At 40.4% G+C, this 19,255-nt stretch overlaps 1 protein-coding gene across 4 annotated transcripts in view; it reads left to right on the top strand.

Moving 5' to 3' along the window:
* LOC124277659 (breakpoint cluster region protein-like) overlaps nt 1-19,255 on the top strand; it is an 82,860-nt gene that overhangs the window by 55,834 nt on the left and 7,771 nt on the right. For all 4 annotated transcript variants that reach the window (XR_006898884.1, XR_006898885.1, XM_046713390.1 and 1 more), the window contains 14 exons: nt 3,828-4,024; nt 5,194-5,316; nt 5,955-6,140; nt 8,646-8,753; nt 12,020-12,065; nt 13,235-13,287; nt 13,795-13,914; nt 14,438-14,562; nt 15,102-15,178; nt 16,542-16,648; nt 16,904-16,978; nt 17,712-17,850; nt 18,715-18,822; nt 18,943-19,011. Coding sequence is in view for 2 of the 4 variants with exons in the window: in XM_046713390.1 (XP_046569346.1) it covers nt 3,828-4,024; nt 5,194-5,316; nt 5,955-6,140; nt 8,646-8,753; nt 12,020-12,065; nt 13,235-13,287; nt 13,795-13,914; nt 14,438-14,562; nt 15,102-15,178; nt 16,542-16,648; nt 16,904-16,978; nt 17,712-17,850; nt 18,715-18,822; nt 18,943-19,011 (1,533 nt within the window). In the remaining 2 variants the exon portion in view is untranslated. The remainder of the gene's footprint in view (nt 1-3,827; nt 4,025-5,193; nt 5,317-5,954; nt 6,141-8,645; nt 8,754-12,019; nt 12,066-13,234; nt 13,288-13,794; nt 13,915-14,437; nt 14,563-15,101; nt 15,179-16,541; nt 16,649-16,903; nt 16,979-17,711; nt 17,851-18,714; nt 18,823-18,942; nt 19,012-19,255) is intronic.

Consider the following 19,255-nt stretch of genomic DNA (forward strand, 5'->3'; position numbering starts at 1 on the left):
TGATCGATTGAGCAAGCTTTTCTGAGTGTGTTGTATGTGTCTGAACGTCAATGATGGCGTGACGTGGGATATTACACCAGGTGTATTGGTTTTGAACCACACCTAATGATTGCTGGCGGAATGTACAGCATGGCTGGTGTCATTGTTAGACACAATGACCATGTTCAGTGTTAGCATGTTAGTCATGCAGTCATGCAGTCCTGTAATGTTAAAAGTTAATGATGAAAGAGGACCCTATATTCAATCAGCAGTGAAAGATCTAGGATTCGGGACCTCCCTGTTCTGTGTACAGTGCAGTAGGGTTGTTTTATCTTATGAGACTGCCACGTGGAAGGCTGGTGGGTTATCTGGTGGTGGGGTAGCCTAGTGGTTTAAGTGTTTGCTTGTCACGTCAAAGACCCAGGTTTGATTCCCTACATGGGTACAATGTGTGAAGCCCATTTATGTTGCTATCCGCTGTGATATTGCGGGAATATTGCTAAAAGTGGCGTAAAACTAAACACACTTACTCACTGGTGGGTGTTCCATAGACTGACATTTATTCCTAAACACACACACACACCCCAAAAAAAAAGAAAAGAAAAAAGGAAGGTTATTTAATTAAAAAATATTTAAAATGTTTATCTACAAAACGAATCAAAATGGATTCCAGGGCAATCCTTAATTTCTGACCCAAGACCCTAATTATATTTAATACATTCTCTAGGGTCTGGGGACAGACTTCCACACAAAATAATTGTTTAGAGATGGTATTGCTTTGACTCGGTTGGTTGTTGGTATTCAGCATTAACAGAATAAAACCAGGAATGGTTGGCTCAGAGTCGGTATACTGTGTCTCAGGGGTATTCTGGTTAAAACTGCAACAGATTCTCAGTGGGCTAGCACCTTACAACTAACACTAGATTAACACTAAGTCTCTGAATATATATAGAATTTTGTAACAAACAAGCCCATATAATTTGAAAAGGAGCCCCAGGGCGACCAGAGATTCAGAACCTAAACCTTAGGAAATCTAGACTTGCTTTATTTAGGGCTTTATCACTGAAGATAGGGCTTAGCAGTAGGGAAAATAGTGTGGTTCAGGGACTGTGAGACAGACTAAACTAGGAGTCTAGTAGGACTAGTACCGACGGGAACAAACAACCGCAGTTCACTTTAACATATCTCTAATAGTACAATCATTATGACGTTTAACCCCATTTCACCCTGGCTTCTATCTCATTGCGATGCTGATACATTTGTATGCACTGACTTGTGTCATGTGACTTCTGATCAGGAAATTTTACCAATTGTCGTTATCAATATGATCTGATATGCATATGCGGCGTTTCTGATATAGTAGCTGCAACAGTGACACCATGTTATGTCTGCAGACACAGCTAACATGGATTTATCTCGACTCCTATTCAGCCCAAATCTGACGCAAATGTCAGTTGTAACTCCAAATTAAAATTGAATATTTCCAAATCATGCTACTAGCCTCACAACTAATGTTATATTTCTTTAGTAATAGTATTCCACTGATACTGATAACAGAATCAATAAAGAAGAGGACTTAATCATTTGTTTATATCATATGAACATGCTGAATTCAAACTTAACCTACTGTATTGGAAATACATAATGAATTTCGTAAATTTATAACTGTGAAATAAATTTAAAAAATTAATCAAAATTAAAATTCCCTAAATTTGTCCACTATGAGCATTTAGTTCTGAATTCCAGATAAATCCCAGGATAGATTATGAAACACCATGAACTCATTAATAATAATAATAATAAATAATAATAATAATAATAATAATAATAATAATAATAATAAATGTGAACTTATAGTGTGCCTTTTCCATGCACAAGGCACATGCTCAAAGCACTAACAAAGTGGGTGGATAATAAACATATATACAAATTTGGGGGACTAGTAGTTAGTCATTAATATATGCTTATTCATCTTAGCATAAATATTGGAAATTAAACACAATCCACATATTAGTTTGGGTAAAGTATGGAATAGCAGCATTAGAACCCAACTAACTGTGAGGAATTTGTCGTCTTCATGTACAATATTATGGTTCTAGTTATCAAGACCAGATTTGGGATTGCTGTTTATAATATTATGTCAGTTTAAACACGAGGTGACTATGCGGAAAGCAACATATTCTTTTCTTTGTTAAGAGATTGCAGAAGATTATGTATTAAGAGTGGTAAACATCTTCGTGGTGATCGAACTAACATATTCATTACTTTTTAAGAAGTTGGACAAGATTGCGTCGTGTGTGTGGTAAATATGTTCATAATGGTGGAGCTCACTTGTGAGTCACCTGTTGACATCTGTCGTGAGGTTTGTGTTGTGTTGTGTTGTGTTATGTAGCTACCATATCACTACACATCCCTCGACCGCCTCCGTGGTGTAGTGGTTACCGCGTCCGCCTGGAGAGCGGAAGGACGCAGGTTCGATCCCCGACCGCATCATACCAAACAACGTTAAAATATGGCTCGGCATTAATGGGTACAACAAGGACTGGTCGGCTCAGAGTCAGTATAATGTGTCTGAGTGGGGTATTCATGCTTCACTGCGGCATGGTATCTCAGTGGGCTAGCACTATAAAAACCAGCTTAGGTCTGGGCTAGTACAAGCAGCCGCACATACACATACACACGGATGCATGTCGTCATATGAGCAAAATATTCTCAAGCATGACGTTAAACCCAATTTCACCTCACCTCACCTCACCTACACATCCCTCACTTGTTTACTTCCTGATCGACGTGTTCATGAGGGTATGTTGTAAGAGTTTCGATGACTAGATCCGCAGTGTCACAGTTACATATGAAGATTGTGTCCAGAAGTACTCCTGGTATGACTGATGCATGTATTGATCCTTGAACCTGGTATTGTGCTGTAACGCACTGATTTCCAGAACTGTTGTACTGTCATAGTCGTAGGTAGAACCCGTTGACAAGTCTTGTAAATAGCCCTACTATGCCCATAACAATAGAAACTCCCATGTACCATAACCACAAGAAGTAAAATCACAACTATCCCTCCTACAACAAAAAATCCACAGCTATCCCTGATACAACAGAAACAGCACAACTACCCCAGCCATGACAGAAAACCCACAACTACCCCAACCACAAAAGTAAATCCACAACTACCCCTGCCACGACAGAAACTCTTGAAATACCCCAAGCACAACAGAAAACCCACAACTGTCCCTCCCACCAGAGAAATCTCGCAGATTTCCAAAACAAATTTTCCCAACCATATCGAAGCACCACAGTATTTCTTTAGTTTGACACTTCAAATGTCTCAACTTTTTGAGAATTACAAAGCTTATCATACAGAATAACTTGGATTGTCTGTCCCTTGTGAATGAATGCTATTATTCCCTAACCAAAGGCTCTACTACAGATAAACTGTAATTTGTTGTAGCACTTTGGTTATCGTCAATGGCTTACCTGTATTGCTAACATGTTGCATGGGGCGGTGGGGTAGCCTAGTGGTTAAAGCGTTCGCTCGTCATGCCGAAGGCCCGGGTTCGATTCCCCACATGGGTACAACTTGTGAAGCCCATTTCTGGTGTCCCCCGCCGTGATATTGCTGGAATATTGCTAAAAGGGGCGTAAAATCAGCCAGCTAACTGGTTGCACAGCCTTGCTATCTGTGGACCAATGGTTCTGTCTACTAAAAGGTCAAGAGGTGAAAATGCTCTACTGTGCATGATAGCTGGAGCAATCCAGTTCCCAATAACTACACTGAAAATGTGCTTTTAAATAGCCTTTGTATTCAATTGGTCTTTTCAATCTACAATTCTCTTTTACAGCCCTTGCTTCCGACATCGTGTTCATCCCAGCCTCTGAGCTCACAGGATTGACCAATCATGAAGCAGACAGCAGGTCACCTGATCAGAGCCTCGACTCCCACACCAATATCCCAATGCCAGTGTCCCCCCAGATCAAGCGAGTGGTGCTTGAGTCCCCCATGGTCAGCAGCGGAGAGGAGGAGGTGTCGTTTGATGAGGTATGTAAACTGGAATGTGATTGGTTCTTGTGATGGTGCCATTGTTATATGGCTGAGATTTTGCCAATTTAATAATAATAATGGCCATTTATAAAGCGCCTGTTTCCATGCACCTGCGCATACTCAAAGCGCTAACACAATATTACCCTGGATAACCCAAACTGCCTGTGAGGTCATATGACATCCCACCGGGTACCCCTTAACTGATGGGTGAACAGGCAGTTATGAACAAACTCACTTGCCAAGGTGAAACCACATGTTTCACATGTGCTTGATGTTAAGGTTTAACTCACTCACCCAGTTTACTTATGTCATTCACAAGAGGCATTGCATGGTGCCTATTTGGGCAAGGCTCTACATTAACCTGAGTTGTTCGTTTGGTTCACATCCCAGTCACCATTATAATCCTTAGTTGTGTCAGCATAACTGTTGGTTTTGCTTCATTCATCCCTGTGATGTCCTTTCCATCCTGATGATGGGAATGGATTGGAATTTATGTGGAGTTGATCGAAAAAATAGTGCACAGAACAAATTTTACCTCAGGTTTTTCTCTCAAAACAAATGTCCACTTCTACATGTCTCATCCTCTCAGAATAATGTTTGAAAATGTCTTGAAGCAGAGGTGTTTTATGGATAGCAAATGTCCAAGGCCCTTAAAATTTAGAATGGTCAGTCTCTTATCAAACCTTGACTAGACAAAAAGTGTGATCTTGAGCATATCAGAGGTGTTTTGCTGATATCAGATGTCCAAGGCCCTCTGTATGTCCTTCAGTCTACCTTGCTCCCCAGTTGTCCTTGTGTTTGTATCCCAAAATCCTAGGGTTGTATAAATCTGTATGTCCTTCAGTCTACCTTGCTCCCCAGTTGTCCTTGTGTTTGTATCCCACCTCCCATGAATCCTAGGGTTGTATAAAATCCTTCCCAGAATCCTAGGGTTGTATAAATCTGTATGTCCTTCAGTCTACCTTGCTCCCCAGTTGTCCTTGTGTTTGTATCCCACCTCCCATGAATCCTAGGGTGTATCCCACCTCCCATGAATCCTCTGTATGTCCTTCAGTCAGTCTGCCTTGCTCCCCAGTTGTCCTTGTGTTTGTATCCCACCTCCCATGAATCCTAGGGTGGTATAGTCTACCTTGCTCCCCATTGATATAAATCTGTGTATCCTTCAGACTGACGGTGCACCGGAAGAGTTGTCTGCCCGTGACAAGCTGCTGCAGATGAGACAGTACATTGTGAAAGGGGTGCTGGAGAGTGAGAAGAGTTACCTCGCCATCCTCGAACTTCTTATCCATGTAAGTTCACGCTAACGCCAAAGTGCTGAATTAATAACACCATATTAGGTGGCCTTTATGATATTGATGTATCGGTATAAATTCTAACTGTCATTGGTACAAAGTGATGAATATCAGAAAATTCAGTTTTAAACATTTAAGGGATCAGCCTTGTTCATATTTTGATTCAAGTGGATGAATTTGCAGGACTGCTTTTTTGCATTATCTCTACAAAAAAAAAAATCAAATCAAATTTTATTATATATCAATATGTCGTGATACTTTTATAGTGATATGGCATGATACTTAGCAATTTACAACTGTATGAACACTAAAAGTTTCAGTCACTGACACCCCTAATAATATCTTATGGGATATTATTACAAGATGTCTATGATGGTCTCCATTTTTGTCTGGGAAAGAAATTGGGTCCCAATTGGGCTCAAAATGGAGACGGCTTCATTTTATATTCACATGAACAGAAAGTTGACCTTCTGATGTTGATCACTGGATATAGGTTCGATTCCCCACATGGGTACAGTGTGTGAAGCCTATTTCTGGTGTCCCCTGCCGTGCTATTGTTGGAATATTGCTAAAAGTGGTGTAAAAATAAACTCGCTCACTCACTCACTGATGAGATATGACGTTCCTCGTTTCAGTACAAGAGGTCACTAGAGGCGTCAAGTCAGACCTCGAAACCTGTAATCTCAGAGGAGGATAACAATGCCATCTTCTTCAACATCAAGAAACTGTACGCCATTCACCAGGAGTTTGTCAAGGAACTGGAGCCAAAGGTCAACAACTGGTCACATGACCAGAAAATTGGAGAAATCTTCAAAATGATGGTACGTAATGTTAAGCTATGCTTCAACTAGTCAGGTAGTCTAGGTGGTGAAGTATTTGCTTGTCATGCTGAACACTCAGGATCGATTCCCAGTGATGAAATCTATCTTTGTGTCCATGGTGGTCTGACCCGTGAAGATCCGGGGTTAGAATTGGTCTTCAGTAACCCATGCTTGTCGTAAGAGGCGACTGACGGGATCAGGTGGTCAGGCTTGGTGACGTTGTTGACACATGTCATTGAATCCCAACTGTGTAAATCGATGTTCATGATGTTGATCACTGGATATAGCTGGAATATTCCTGAGTGCGGTGTTAAATAACAAACATTTGCCTGGTCACATCTTTGTGTTATACTGCTACTGTTCCCTGTATTGGTCATCGCTGTGGATCTCCTAACTATGGGCAGTAGGGTAGCCTTGTGGTTCAAGTGTTTGCTTGTCTCACTGAATTCCCAGGTTTGATTTCCAAATGTGCGATATCGACTCTTGATGTACCTGGTTAATTTCTAAAACCAAACATGAAGCTGACCCTTAGTGTAAGTTAAACATCATTCAGCTTGTTTCTGCACATGGGAGGAAATATTTTCATGTTATCCCAAGATGGGGAAAGCCATGTTGCGTAATTATATCAGCATTGATTTCAAGTGTAAATTTGGCTGTGTAACTGGGCCAACAATTTGTTGGCAATGTTAAGGATAGTCTTCAGTAACCACTGTTAATATGTACAACACTGTTCTAACATGGCATGTCTCGACAAGCAAGTCAGTAATGTTTTCTAGTGGTTTGGATTGTGCCGGTTTTGCCTTTAAATGGCATTTATAGTCCGTCAACTGAACTTTTGGCACCCTGTTTTTCACAATTTACCTTTTAACCAAAAATGCCTTCAAAATGTTTTTAGGCATGCGCTCTTTATATCTTATGACCTATCTAAGGTTTAAATTTCATAATTTTATGTCAATTATTAAAGCTTCTTCTTAAGAAGCCATCTTATAAAAATATGAAAAATAGAAGTAGTTATACAAGGAAGTAAAATGATACGATGGAACAGCAAACAGCATGGTGTGACACGCGAGCATCTTGTTTACATTGTTATGCCTGCAAGCAAATCTAAGGGACTGTATAATCATCACAAATCCATTTTAAACAAGTAGATTTATTGATTTGCATATGGTGTGCTTTGATACATTGATGTCATGGTCTTCTTTTGAACAATACTTTCTTCAGTTTGCTTGACGATATGGACTCACTGGATCGATTTAACTGACGCATGACGTCCCTCACAACCCTTCTATCGAATTCATCAAGCTATCTTTTCTTTGCATGTTTTGAGACGGTCCCCGATTTAACTGCCATGTCATCGTCAGTCTCTGAAATAGTGTCATGGGAGATAACTCTCTGCTATGTTCTCTTGCAGATCTTGGTGGCATTAAGTGTCTTTTGGAGAAACACTCAATTGAAAAAAGAGGGGTTTTTTTCACTTTGCCTTGCGCTTGAAAAAGTTGTAAACTCTTTTGATGATTTACCGGTCATCTTTGTACAACATCGTTTTTACCACAACCTGTGTGTTGACGATCTTTGACATCACTTGAGCGTGCTAATGTAAATACCCGTGCATGTACATATCACGCTGACACACATTTTACAATGTTGTTGGCTTTTCCATACGTACGTTAACCCCTCGTAAAACTCTCCACAGTTTTACAATTATTATATGACAGGTTTAAATGCAAAATCTTTAATAATCCTTTTAAAATTACTAAAATCGATATCTTGTTAGGTCACGGTATACAATTACCATATGAACAGAGTAGCGGTTTAAAATATTCAGGAGTTTTATGTAAATTGAGAAAAACAGGGTGCAAAAAGTTAAGTTGACGGACTATAGAAGTGATACACATGATGGAAAGAAATTATGATTGTCAACTTCTTAATTTTGAGTAACACACAATCAACATACATGGAAACACATTCATCAGGTAAATGAATGCTAACACACACATAACAACAAGTAATAAGATAAGAACAGTGTTGTTAAATAAATTTGTGGATTCATTTCAGAGAAAGATCATATGGATTTGGTACAGTAATGTACTTGTTCAGTCAAACTTGATTTGTCATGGAAATTTAATTAGGACTCTTCCTTTTTAATTAAGAATTTGAATGGTTTTGTTAATACATTGTTTTTGTCAGAGATGTTTGTTTTCATAATTGGCCATTTCTTGTGTCCCCCACCATGACATTGCTGGAATATTGCTAAAAGCGGCATAAAACTAAACTCACTCACTCACTCACTCTATTCATAATTATCAAACTGTGTTTCTTTTCTACCTTGTGTAACCTCCTGAAGTAAGGGTGAGGGACTAAGTGAGTGAGTTAAAATGTAAAGTAACTTTGGCAATATTTCAGCCATATCATTGCTAAACCAGGTCATATTTAAATACTTTATAATGTTATACCCTAATGTAAGGAAACTTGATAATTTGTTATCACTGTTGTTCTGAACACCAGGTGTTCCAGTTCCCCGAGTTTGGCAAGTACATGAAGAACTACCAGGTGGCTGTGAACACCATACACAGGTGCTCCCAGGAAAACCCACAGTTCATGGAGATCGCAGGGGTGAGTAGAGTTATTTCAAACTATGAACCTTTCTGTTTGGCCCTGTTTTATGGAATAAAGAAAGAGGTGGGTATCCTCCCATTCCCAAGACCTGTGTAAATCTGGGTTAGAACTGATCTACAGTAACCCATGCTTGTCGTAAGAGACGACACACAGGATTGGGTGGTCAGACTCGCTGACTTGGTTGACACATTCATGGTATCCCATCTCCCTAGATCAATGTTCATGATGTTGATCACTGGATTGGTGCAGAGACTCAATTATTTACAGACCGGCTCAATATAACTGGAAAATTACTGAATGTGGCGTAAAACTCCACTCACTCACTCACTCACTCACTCACTCACTCACTCACTCACTAATTGTGATTCTGCATTCCTACTTTTAGTGATTCCTACTTTTAGTGAATCCCATCACTTTTAGTGAACCTTGCAACTTTAATTTTTATTCATTTTAGATTTGATTAAAACTTGGTTAAAGATTATCATATCAAATTAAAAAATAACTACTATGATGAATTGCAGGAAATCAATTTGAAATTGAAAATGTAATTTGTCCTATTTTCCCCCCACTGATACAAATGTTTGGGTAAAATTTATACACCAAGCAAACAATGTCTAGCCTCACTGCTGCATTCCACAACCTGTCCACCTATGAATTATGCAAACAGAATATAACACAAGGTAAATCCTGTGACAAGGAAGTATTTGGGCTGCACAGTGCTTGTGATGTATATGCTTTGTAAATATGCCAGCTAGCCCGTGAAATTCCTTATTTGGATGTAGATCCACAGCAAAATGCTGTCATAAGACGCGACCAGTTGGATCGCATGGTGACTTGTTTAACAGGTGTCGGGATCAATCGCTAGATTGTCAAATGATTCAAAACCCATATTTGCACCCCATCAAACTGTTTATTGATGGGGGGCGGTGGGGTAGCCTAGTGGTTAAAGCGTTGGCTCGTCATGCCGAAGACCCGGGTTCGATTCCCCACATGGGCACAATGTGTTAAGCTCATTTCTGGTGTCCCCCGCCGTGATATTGCTGGAATGTTGCTAAAAGCGGCGTAAAACTAAACTCAGTCAGTCAGTCAGTGTATTAATGGCACTCTTAATCTCATGGGCATGGCCATTTTGAATGGCAGTACTCATATCACAGGAAATCCAATTTTGGATGATAAGATAGTTTGTAGGTTATTTCATGGTCTGGGACACATGAAGCTGAACTAATCTTGCAGTCATGATTGTGTTCAGGAAATCCAGGCCTCAAGTTTACAGGTTTACATGATGTTAACCGACTTATTAACAAATAATTGTAATGGCATAATTGTTGTGCTATTTTAAGTTTAACTGCATCATCAAAAGGTATGGGCTCACATATTTTCACAAAGGCACATCTAAATTACCTGTTGCCCTATGGCACCCTTTGATAAAATTGCATTACTATCCCTGTGATAATTGGGCATATAAAAAAACATTAAACAAATAGACAAAGATAGGTATCAATCACCAGATGGTTCGGTCCGGAACTTAATTATTGACAGGCAGATGTTATACAGCTGGAATATTGCTCAGTGGTCATTAATCAACAAACACTCTCATATAACCAATGACCCAATAAAATCTCTCATATGTGAAACCAGGAAGGAGTGATTCCTCTCACAATGGCTCGTATCTTTTGTAAATCTGGCAATCATGCCTGATGTTTTACCAGGACACATGAAGGATGACTTTCAAAACTATTGACAGGCGAAGCTCTTGCATTCAGTGCTAATCTGACGTGTCCTCTTTGTATGTGTGAGGAAAGAGTATTTCGAAAGACAGTGTGATTTATTTTAACAAATGGTTATCTGACAGCTGACTTTTATCTGCTTATTATTATAATTCATGTCTTTGAATGCCTCACACTTTTAAATATAATTAACATTTTATTACACAGTAATGGAGATGTTGAACTTCCTTGGTAATAAAACCAGCAGTGAAGCTTGAATCTTGTATAAAAAGTGCTTTGTTTAGGCTACTCAGACACACCTAGAATTTGTATTAAATACAAAATACTACTTCTACAGCAGCTTAATTGTGTTTCCTTAGTATCACGACAACAGATGTCTTTTTGTTTGAGTTTTGTTAATAAAACGTCACACTTAGCTGTGATCCAGTGGTATTTGAATAATGATTTGGGGAAATCAAGTGATTGACATTATGAGTATCTATGTAAAAATTGTGATACAATGACATGTATCAACCAAGTCAGCGAGACCCGCTCTAACCTGACCACCCGATCCCTTAAGTCTCTTCTTACATCAAGCATGGATTGCTGAAGACCAGTTCTAACCCAGATCTTCAATACCGGGTCTAACAATAGATGTTGATAGGAAATATGCTAATGGCATTGATTGGTATTGGTTACTGGATTGTCTCGTTCTGACTTGAGTATGTCCAGGCTGCTATCATGTACTTGGTACATATATAATGTTGAATGTGGCAACAACAAAAGGCAAATTCACACATTGCAAGCCTCTTTGAGTGTGGCAAAAAAGAAGGCAATTCACACATTGCAAGCCTCTTGATTACCAAGGTCTTTACTCATTCATTTCTTACCCATTGTACCAATTTAAATGGTTAATGAATACTAATTTGACCAATTCTTAGGAACTTTCAAATCAATTTTCAACATGGCCTCCATGGCGGCCATATTGAATTTGTTATTTTGTTTGTCCATCTCTGTTCAGAAACAACAATAAAGCTTTACAATTATGCTTTTAAACGAATTGTTGATATATTCATTTGAACACATTTCAGTGTAGAGGTAACACGTTGCACATTTCCGTGGAGAGGAAGCACATTGCACATTTAAGTGAAGAGGTAGCACATTGCACTAGGGCTGAGACAATTCACCGATGCATCGATACATTTGTTTGATACAGCTATTTATTCGTCGGCAGGTGTATTGCTACAAAACGATATACAACTTTTTTTCAAAACAGTATTATCTTAAACGTGTTAAAGTAATTATTTAGAGAAAAATACGCAAGTATGATAGAGTTACTTGTTTGTTTATTACAATAGTGTTATTGTAATACACAAATACCTTGAAATAAGTCATTTTATATCTAAATACTGAGTCATTCTTTCAAGGTGTATGTTGCATGATGCGTATCGTATCGCATGTAAATATCACGATATGTATTGTATTGTGACATAGTGTATCGTCCCAGCCCTACATTACACTATTGTGTTATTAAGAATGATTTTTTTTCCGTTCCAGAAAGTGACATTCGGTTCTCATGCTAAAGAAGTAACAAATCTTGAAGGTATGTTTGTACTGTAACAATGGAGATAGTGAAGCCACATAGCAGGAATTTGAAGTCGGATAAACACGTTAATTGGTGAATTTTCTGGTGAATTCATTTCAATTTGGCTAGCTGTGGTGCTGCATTCATCTGAAGGTCCACTGTGCTATGCAGAGTTGCATCCCTTGGGTAGTGTGATTGTGATGTTACAATCACGTGTATGCTTGTGGGTTTGAATCCTGGTTCACCTTCATTATGTTTCTGGGTTTGTCTGCACCAAACCCGTGCTCATTGGTTGCACAAAAGTGATAAACGTCTGAGACTTTGGGCATCACACATTCTACCATGACATTTAAGTATGTTCGGTTTTGATTGGCTGTTACTAGAAAAATTAGAAGTGAATAATTTTCAATAACCACTTCTGAGAGCCGGTTCACTGCGCGTAGGAATATTTTGCACTCATTAACCCTTACAAATGTAAACAAACATGTCATCTGAAACTGTTACGTTTGACCTTGGCGATTTCTTTGATGTGTTTGGATCGGATATGGAGGATAATATTGACCCAGCCTGGTTCCAACATGAAATGACTGAACAATTAATCACCCAAAGTAATTCTAAGTACCGAAGGTATGAGTATTTAAACGTCATAATGTCCAGTTTCTAAGTGTCGTAGTCTAGGCCTGTCTAAACACTATGCAAGGGTAATGAGTGCATATTTTATACGCGTTTTATTCATGGTGCATATGTCATGGTAGAATGGAGATAACGTGTTCGGTTTTAAATGACATATAGCAGCGTTCAGCCAACTATAATCACTTCCAAAATGTAAACACAATAGGATTATCTCCTAATTAAACTCACATGCTGGGATATAACAGGAACACTGTTTACACCAGTTTCAAACCCGACTCACTGACATATTTCATACAGATTATTCATTTACTAAACATGTATTTGATTATCTGTTGATTATTCTGTGCATAGTCAATTATTTTTTAATTCATTATCTAATGTTTAAGCTTTTATGGTATGAGTTATGTTTTTTGGTTTATTAGGAATCTAACTATTCATATGTAAAATATTAAATTAACAATATCACTTTTGCAACAGATCCACACTGTGGTTGTTGGTAATGCATTTGTAACGTATGAAGTATAGTTAGTTCACTGGTTCTTCATCCTCGACAGATGCACTGTTCAAGCCTGTTCAGAGAGTCCAGAGGAACGCCCTGGTCCTTCATGTAAGTGTTCACATAATGTGATCCCGTATCAGTAGATGTACAAATTGGTCAGATTTTAACAGGGAAAAGTTTTGTATGTGAACTTTTTTTAGCATTATTCTTACTCTTTCATCAGTTCATTAGGTGGATTCACCTGATGTAAGGGCCGGTGAGGTATCCTAGTCGTTAAAGCGCTCACTCGTCACCCCGAAGACCTGGTTAGATTCCCCACATGGGTACAGTGTGTGAAGCCCAATTTGTGGTGTCCCCAGCCGTGATAATGCTGGAATATTGCTAAAAGCGGCGTAACACTAAACCCACTAACTTACCACCTGATGAAAGCGTGAAAACATGCCAAAAGGCTGTGTTAAAAATAATACAGAAGTTGACTTCCATAAATAATCACTGTTATGTGAATCACTTCTAAATGCCATTCAAAAACATGGATTTGAACAAAACAGAAACATTGTCTGTTGATAGCCTCGTTTTGTTGACCACATCAATTACCATCTCTTGGTCTTGCTTCAGGATCTGATCAAGCACACACCCGAGGATCATGAAGACCACCGGCTACTGAAGAAGGCCCTCGATCTGTCACAGTACAACCTCGAGGAAATCTCATCCACCATAAGGGAGAGTGGAGCTCTGGTCAGTGCAGGGATTACCTCCCCTTGATGTTTTGCCTCAGGGGACATAACTGTGGTTTACAATGAATTTTCTACAGAAAGCAGTAAATTTTGCAAACAGTTCTGGGTCCTGATCCACAAAGCATTTGTAACATGACGACATGTCATAAGACAACAAAAAATGAAATGTCATTGTGAATCATTTTCGGAGGTTTTTTATAATCTCTTCAAAGATGGATACAATGTGTGAAGCTCATTTCTGGTGTCCTCTGCTGTGATGTTACCAACATGTTGCTAAAAACAGCATAAAACCAAACTTCCTCACTCCTTTCTCTTCAAAACAATGTCCCCCGAAATATTCATGACCCCTAACTTATTTTCTTCAGTATTTGATGTGCAGGGTCCCGTTCCTCAAAGCGATCGTAGCGCTACGACAGTCGTAAGTCTATGTTAAAGTATGGGAGTTACGATCACCTTAGCGCTACGACCGCTTTAAGGAACGGGCCCAGGTGGACAATAAGTAACAGTTATTGTATGTGTTACAGCCCGAGGAGAAGCGCCACCTGGTGAAGAGTAGTTTCCTCGTGGAGCTGGTGTCGGGGCAGCGTAAGGTGCGCTACATCTTCCTCTTCAGCGACATCCTCGTCTGCACTAAGAAGGAGAGCAACAGGTCAGTCATCATTACAGGATTTATTTGTACAAATAACTGCAAAAATAATGACAATGTACTGTCAAAGTGTGTTGAAAGTAGCTGGAATGGGATCAGTGTTTCCGTTCTCCGGTATATACCTGAAAATCGCCGGTAAAATTTGTAAGGGACCAGTAAATTGAAAGCCTGCCGGACACTGTGTCTGGTAAATAATCATGTATTAAAATGAAAACATCATGGGTAAGCGAAATGACAGTCTTGGCTGTGCTTTCATGGTCACAAAAACTGTTATGCTTTGGAAATACCCAGGCTAAAAATAACTTTAAAATGAGTACTTACAGTATGGTAATAGGATATGACCGGCAAATTTCATTCATGACCGGTAAAATTTTAGGTCACCAGACACAGTGTCCGATAAATAATGAAGTCAGAGGAAACACTGGGGATGAAAAATTAACGTTTTCTGTTCAGTGTTTTCTGGTATATTTTGACACTAACATTGTAAGTGAAGTGATGTTAACTTTTGGAATGCTCATCAATGTGTTTTTCTTCGTTTCCAGGAAAGCGTCAAACTTTGATGTGAAGTGGATCATTCCCCTGTGTAGACTTACAATAGATACACACTTTGACTACCAAGGTTAGTACACCTTTCTTCCATCTAGCATCTATCTGACTACCAAGGTTAGTACACCTTTCTTCCATCTAGCATCTATCTGACTACCAAGGTTAGTACACCTTCTTCCATCTAGCATCTATCTGACTACCAAGGTTAGTACACCTTCTTCCATCTAGCATCTATCTGACTACCAAGGTTAGTACACCTTCTTCCATCTAGCATCTATCTGACTACCAACGTTGGTACACCTTCTTCCATCTATCTGTCTCGCTACCAACATTCCAGCTCTCCATAATTTCTTACATTAATCCTAATTATGTATCATGTAGAGTATCTTCATACTTCATGAATACATACATCCGTCATCTATCTCTTCTTCTGTTTCCATCCTTTGTCTATCCATCTTTCAATTCTTCTATCCATCCTTCAGTCTATCTGTGGGGCTGTGGGGTATCCTAGTGGTTAAAGCGTTGGCTCGTCACGCCGAAGACACCACATGGGTACAATGTGTGAAGCCCATTTCTGGTGTTCCCCGCCGTGACGTTGCTCGAATATTACTAAAAGCGGCGTAAAACCAATCTATCTGTCCATCCGGCCCATGTATCCATCCATCAATTTATCCTACGTCTCACCATCATTCCATCTGTACATACATTCTTACATCTGTGCATTTTTCATCTGTCAATTTTGTTCGTCCATTCTTCCACCATCTCTTCATCTGTCGCTCAATTCTATCCATGTATGAATTCTTCCATCTCTCCATTCTTCCATGTATCCTTTCTTTCAGTTACCTATTCTTCCATCCACACATCTCTTCATCTCTTTATTTTTCCGTCAATCCTTTTATATTTCTCTCCATCCCTCTGTATTTAACATGTCGAATACTTTCATTACAAATAAACCCGTACCAGGTACTTATGGGGGCGGTGGGGTAGCCTAATGGTTAAAGCGTTGGCTCGTCACGCCGAAGACCTGGGTTCGAATCCCCACATGGGCACAATGTGTGAAGCCCATTTCTGGTGTCCCCTGCCGTGATGTTGCTGGAATATTGCTAAAAGCGGCGTAAAACCAAACTCAGTCAGTCGTCAGCGAAGACCTGGGTTCGAATCCCCACATGGGCACAATGTGTGAAGCCAATTTCTGGTGTCCCCTGCCGTGATGTTGCTGGAATATTGCTAAAAGCGTCAGTCCAGGTACTTATGTGAAAGTACAAGGGTTTTTCTTCCATTGTAAAACCAAACTCAGTCAGTCAGTCAGTCCAGGTACTTATGTGAAAGTACAAGGGTTTTTTCTTCCATCTGCCAATGATTAGCCAGTTAATTAATAGTCCAAGTATTTAGCTCTGACTGTGCTGTAATTCTTAACGATGACTGTACATTTGCAGATGATCTAAAACACTCTCAGAAGGAGAATATCGAGGCAATGAAGAAGAAGATTGGCCAGCTGAAGTCTGACCTGAGAGATGAAGTGAAGAGCGAGGAGGCTAGAGTGGTGAGTCACGTAGCATCTCATTCTGTCACGGACTCTGGAACTCAGCATTGTGATCTATAAATACATTTCAAACAATATTTTTTGAATAGTTTTTAGAGTCCTAGTATCTTCGGAAATGTTCAGTGAAATAAAAATGACTGAAAAACTTGTTACATTCCCCCATTATGGCATATAGAAGTTTACTTGTCTGCCATAAAGAGATCATGCATACACTAGCTTACCAGGTTAACGAACCTTCATGCTGTTGTGTTTCAGTCGAAGCACTGGTCCATCAGTGGTTTAGCTGCAGCCCGCAATGTAGACAAACTCAAGAGAAAGATCCATGAGCTGGTAGGTACTCTCTGAATGACGAAAGACCAGTGCTGTAGCAATTTCCTAGGATTTGTGCATACTGCTTACAAAGTTTACAAAGGATGGATTGCTGACTAATGGTTAAAGTGTCCGCTCATCACGCTGAAGATCTGGGTTCGATTCCCCACACGGGTACAATGTGTGAAGCCCATTTCTGGTGTCCCCCGCCGTGATATTGCTGGAATATTGCTACTCACTCACTCACTCACTCAGAACTGGGACCACTTACCTCACAAACCCAGACACTCACCAGTTCACTCACTCACTCCACCCACAAAACCTCACCTACCAACTCACTGAAAACTCCACATTCCACACATTCAGCCACTCACTCACCCACTGACCTGGCCAGCCACTCACTCACCCACTGACCTGGCCAGCCACTCACTCACCCACTGACCCAGCCACTCACTCACCCACTGACCTGGCCAGCCACTCACTCACCCACGTGACGTGGCCAGCCACTCACTCACCCACCCATTGACCTGGCCAGATGCTCACTCACCCACCCATTGACCTGGCCAGACGCTCGCTCACCCACTGACCCAGCCACTCACTCACCCACTGACCTGGCCAGCCACTCACTCACCCACTGACCTGGCCAGCCGCTCACTCACCCACTGACCTGGCCAGGCGCTCACTCACCTACTGACCCAGACGCTCACTCACCTACTGACCCAGCCACTCACTCATCCACTGACTTGTGTTGCAGGAGGCCCAGCTGATCCTGCACCTGCCCAAGCTGGCGGTCAAGCTGACCCACGAGGGAGGGAAGGTCCACACCCTGCTGATGACCACTGACTACGAGAGGGAGGAGTGGCTTGAAACCATGACATCACTCAGTAGGAAATGTAAGTAGCAAGGAGTTAAATGGTGGAAAATAGTGTTCATTTATGATATTCAGAAAGTCATTGTCGTACCCGGATGTTGAGGAATAATACCTTAGAGTGCCATTGAAATAGTAATACAACCAGAGCCCTTGTACCAAGTGATCTTAGCGCTAAGGCTATCATAACTACCATGCCTTATCATAGGCTTTCGACAGTCACGGCATGAGGGTTGTTTTGTACAATGACAAACAAATGTTAGGGCAAAAATATCTTAGCACCATGAAATGGTAATATAACCATGATGTCTTGTTCAGAGCAATCTTAGCGCTAAGATGATCATAACTACCATACCTTTACATGGGCCTTCGACAGTCACAGCATGAACGTGACAATGGCATCGTGGACTTTAGGTCTCAAGTTCCTCTTGATTATCATCACTGGATAACTCATACTGCCAAGTAGGAGGGAAATGGATTCCAGACTGACCATGGCTTGCAACTGGAAAAAGAAATCAATTTTGCCAAAATTTCGGATCTATCTCAAAGTTATTCCATGCATTAAAACTGCCTCTACAGTGCTTCTGTATACATGCGACTCGGTCTACTCAGAAAGTATGCCTTAAGTTGTTACTGTAAGGGCATGAATTCAGGACTTTTGTAATTTTTGCCGACATTTTCACCAGATTTGGATCAGAGTTTTGACCATGATGAGGCCAAGAGGAGACCATAAACAAGATAATATATTGGCACACAAAGTACCTGGCATTGACTTTAGGAGAAACCAAGGCTTGAGATAGTCTTATCCATTGATACCTGTAGGAGAGAAATGTCACTAGGAGACGTTGTAGAAAGATGTGTGTCTGATGCTGATGGTGTTCTGATCTAGGTGGCCGAGATGACCCAGGTCTCAGCACATACGAGGTACAGGAACTCGTCAACACCTCCAAGGCCCTACCTCAGGTCAACAAGTTCGGCTCTGTGCTCATGCAGAAAGGTAGGCAGAACTAAACTGTGAAATTACATGTGAGTTGCCCTGTTTCCAGGTCGATCACTGGATTGTTCGGTCCTGAATCAGTTAGATACAGTCTGCTTATGGTCACTCTGTGTGTTTCAGATGAGGAGGTGTTGAATGGGACTTTGAACGTGACTGTCCACAAACTGAACGGTCTGGCAACTCCTTGTGGTGAGTGTTCCCTGCTTAGTATCCTGGGTGCTGAGTTACAAAGCGATCTTAGCGCTAAGGTAACCATAATGCCTATACCATAACATACACTTACAACAGGTTGTTTTGTACAATGGCACCCTGGTTCCCAATATAAGTCCCCTGTATAGAGTCCTTGTTCCAAGAAAACCCTGTGTGCTTCAGTAAAACATTCTCAGAATCAGAACAACAGCCCAAAATGTGACTTTACGCTTTACGCGCCGCT

This window comes from Haliotis rubra, unplaced genomic scaffold, assembly GCF_003918875.1.
Source record: "Haliotis rubra isolate DU_JTF1 unplaced genomic scaffold, ASM391887v1 Scf225, whole genome shotgun sequence".
Lineage (NCBI taxonomy): Eukaryota > Metazoa > Mollusca > Gastropoda > Lepetellida > Haliotidae > Haliotis > Haliotis rubra.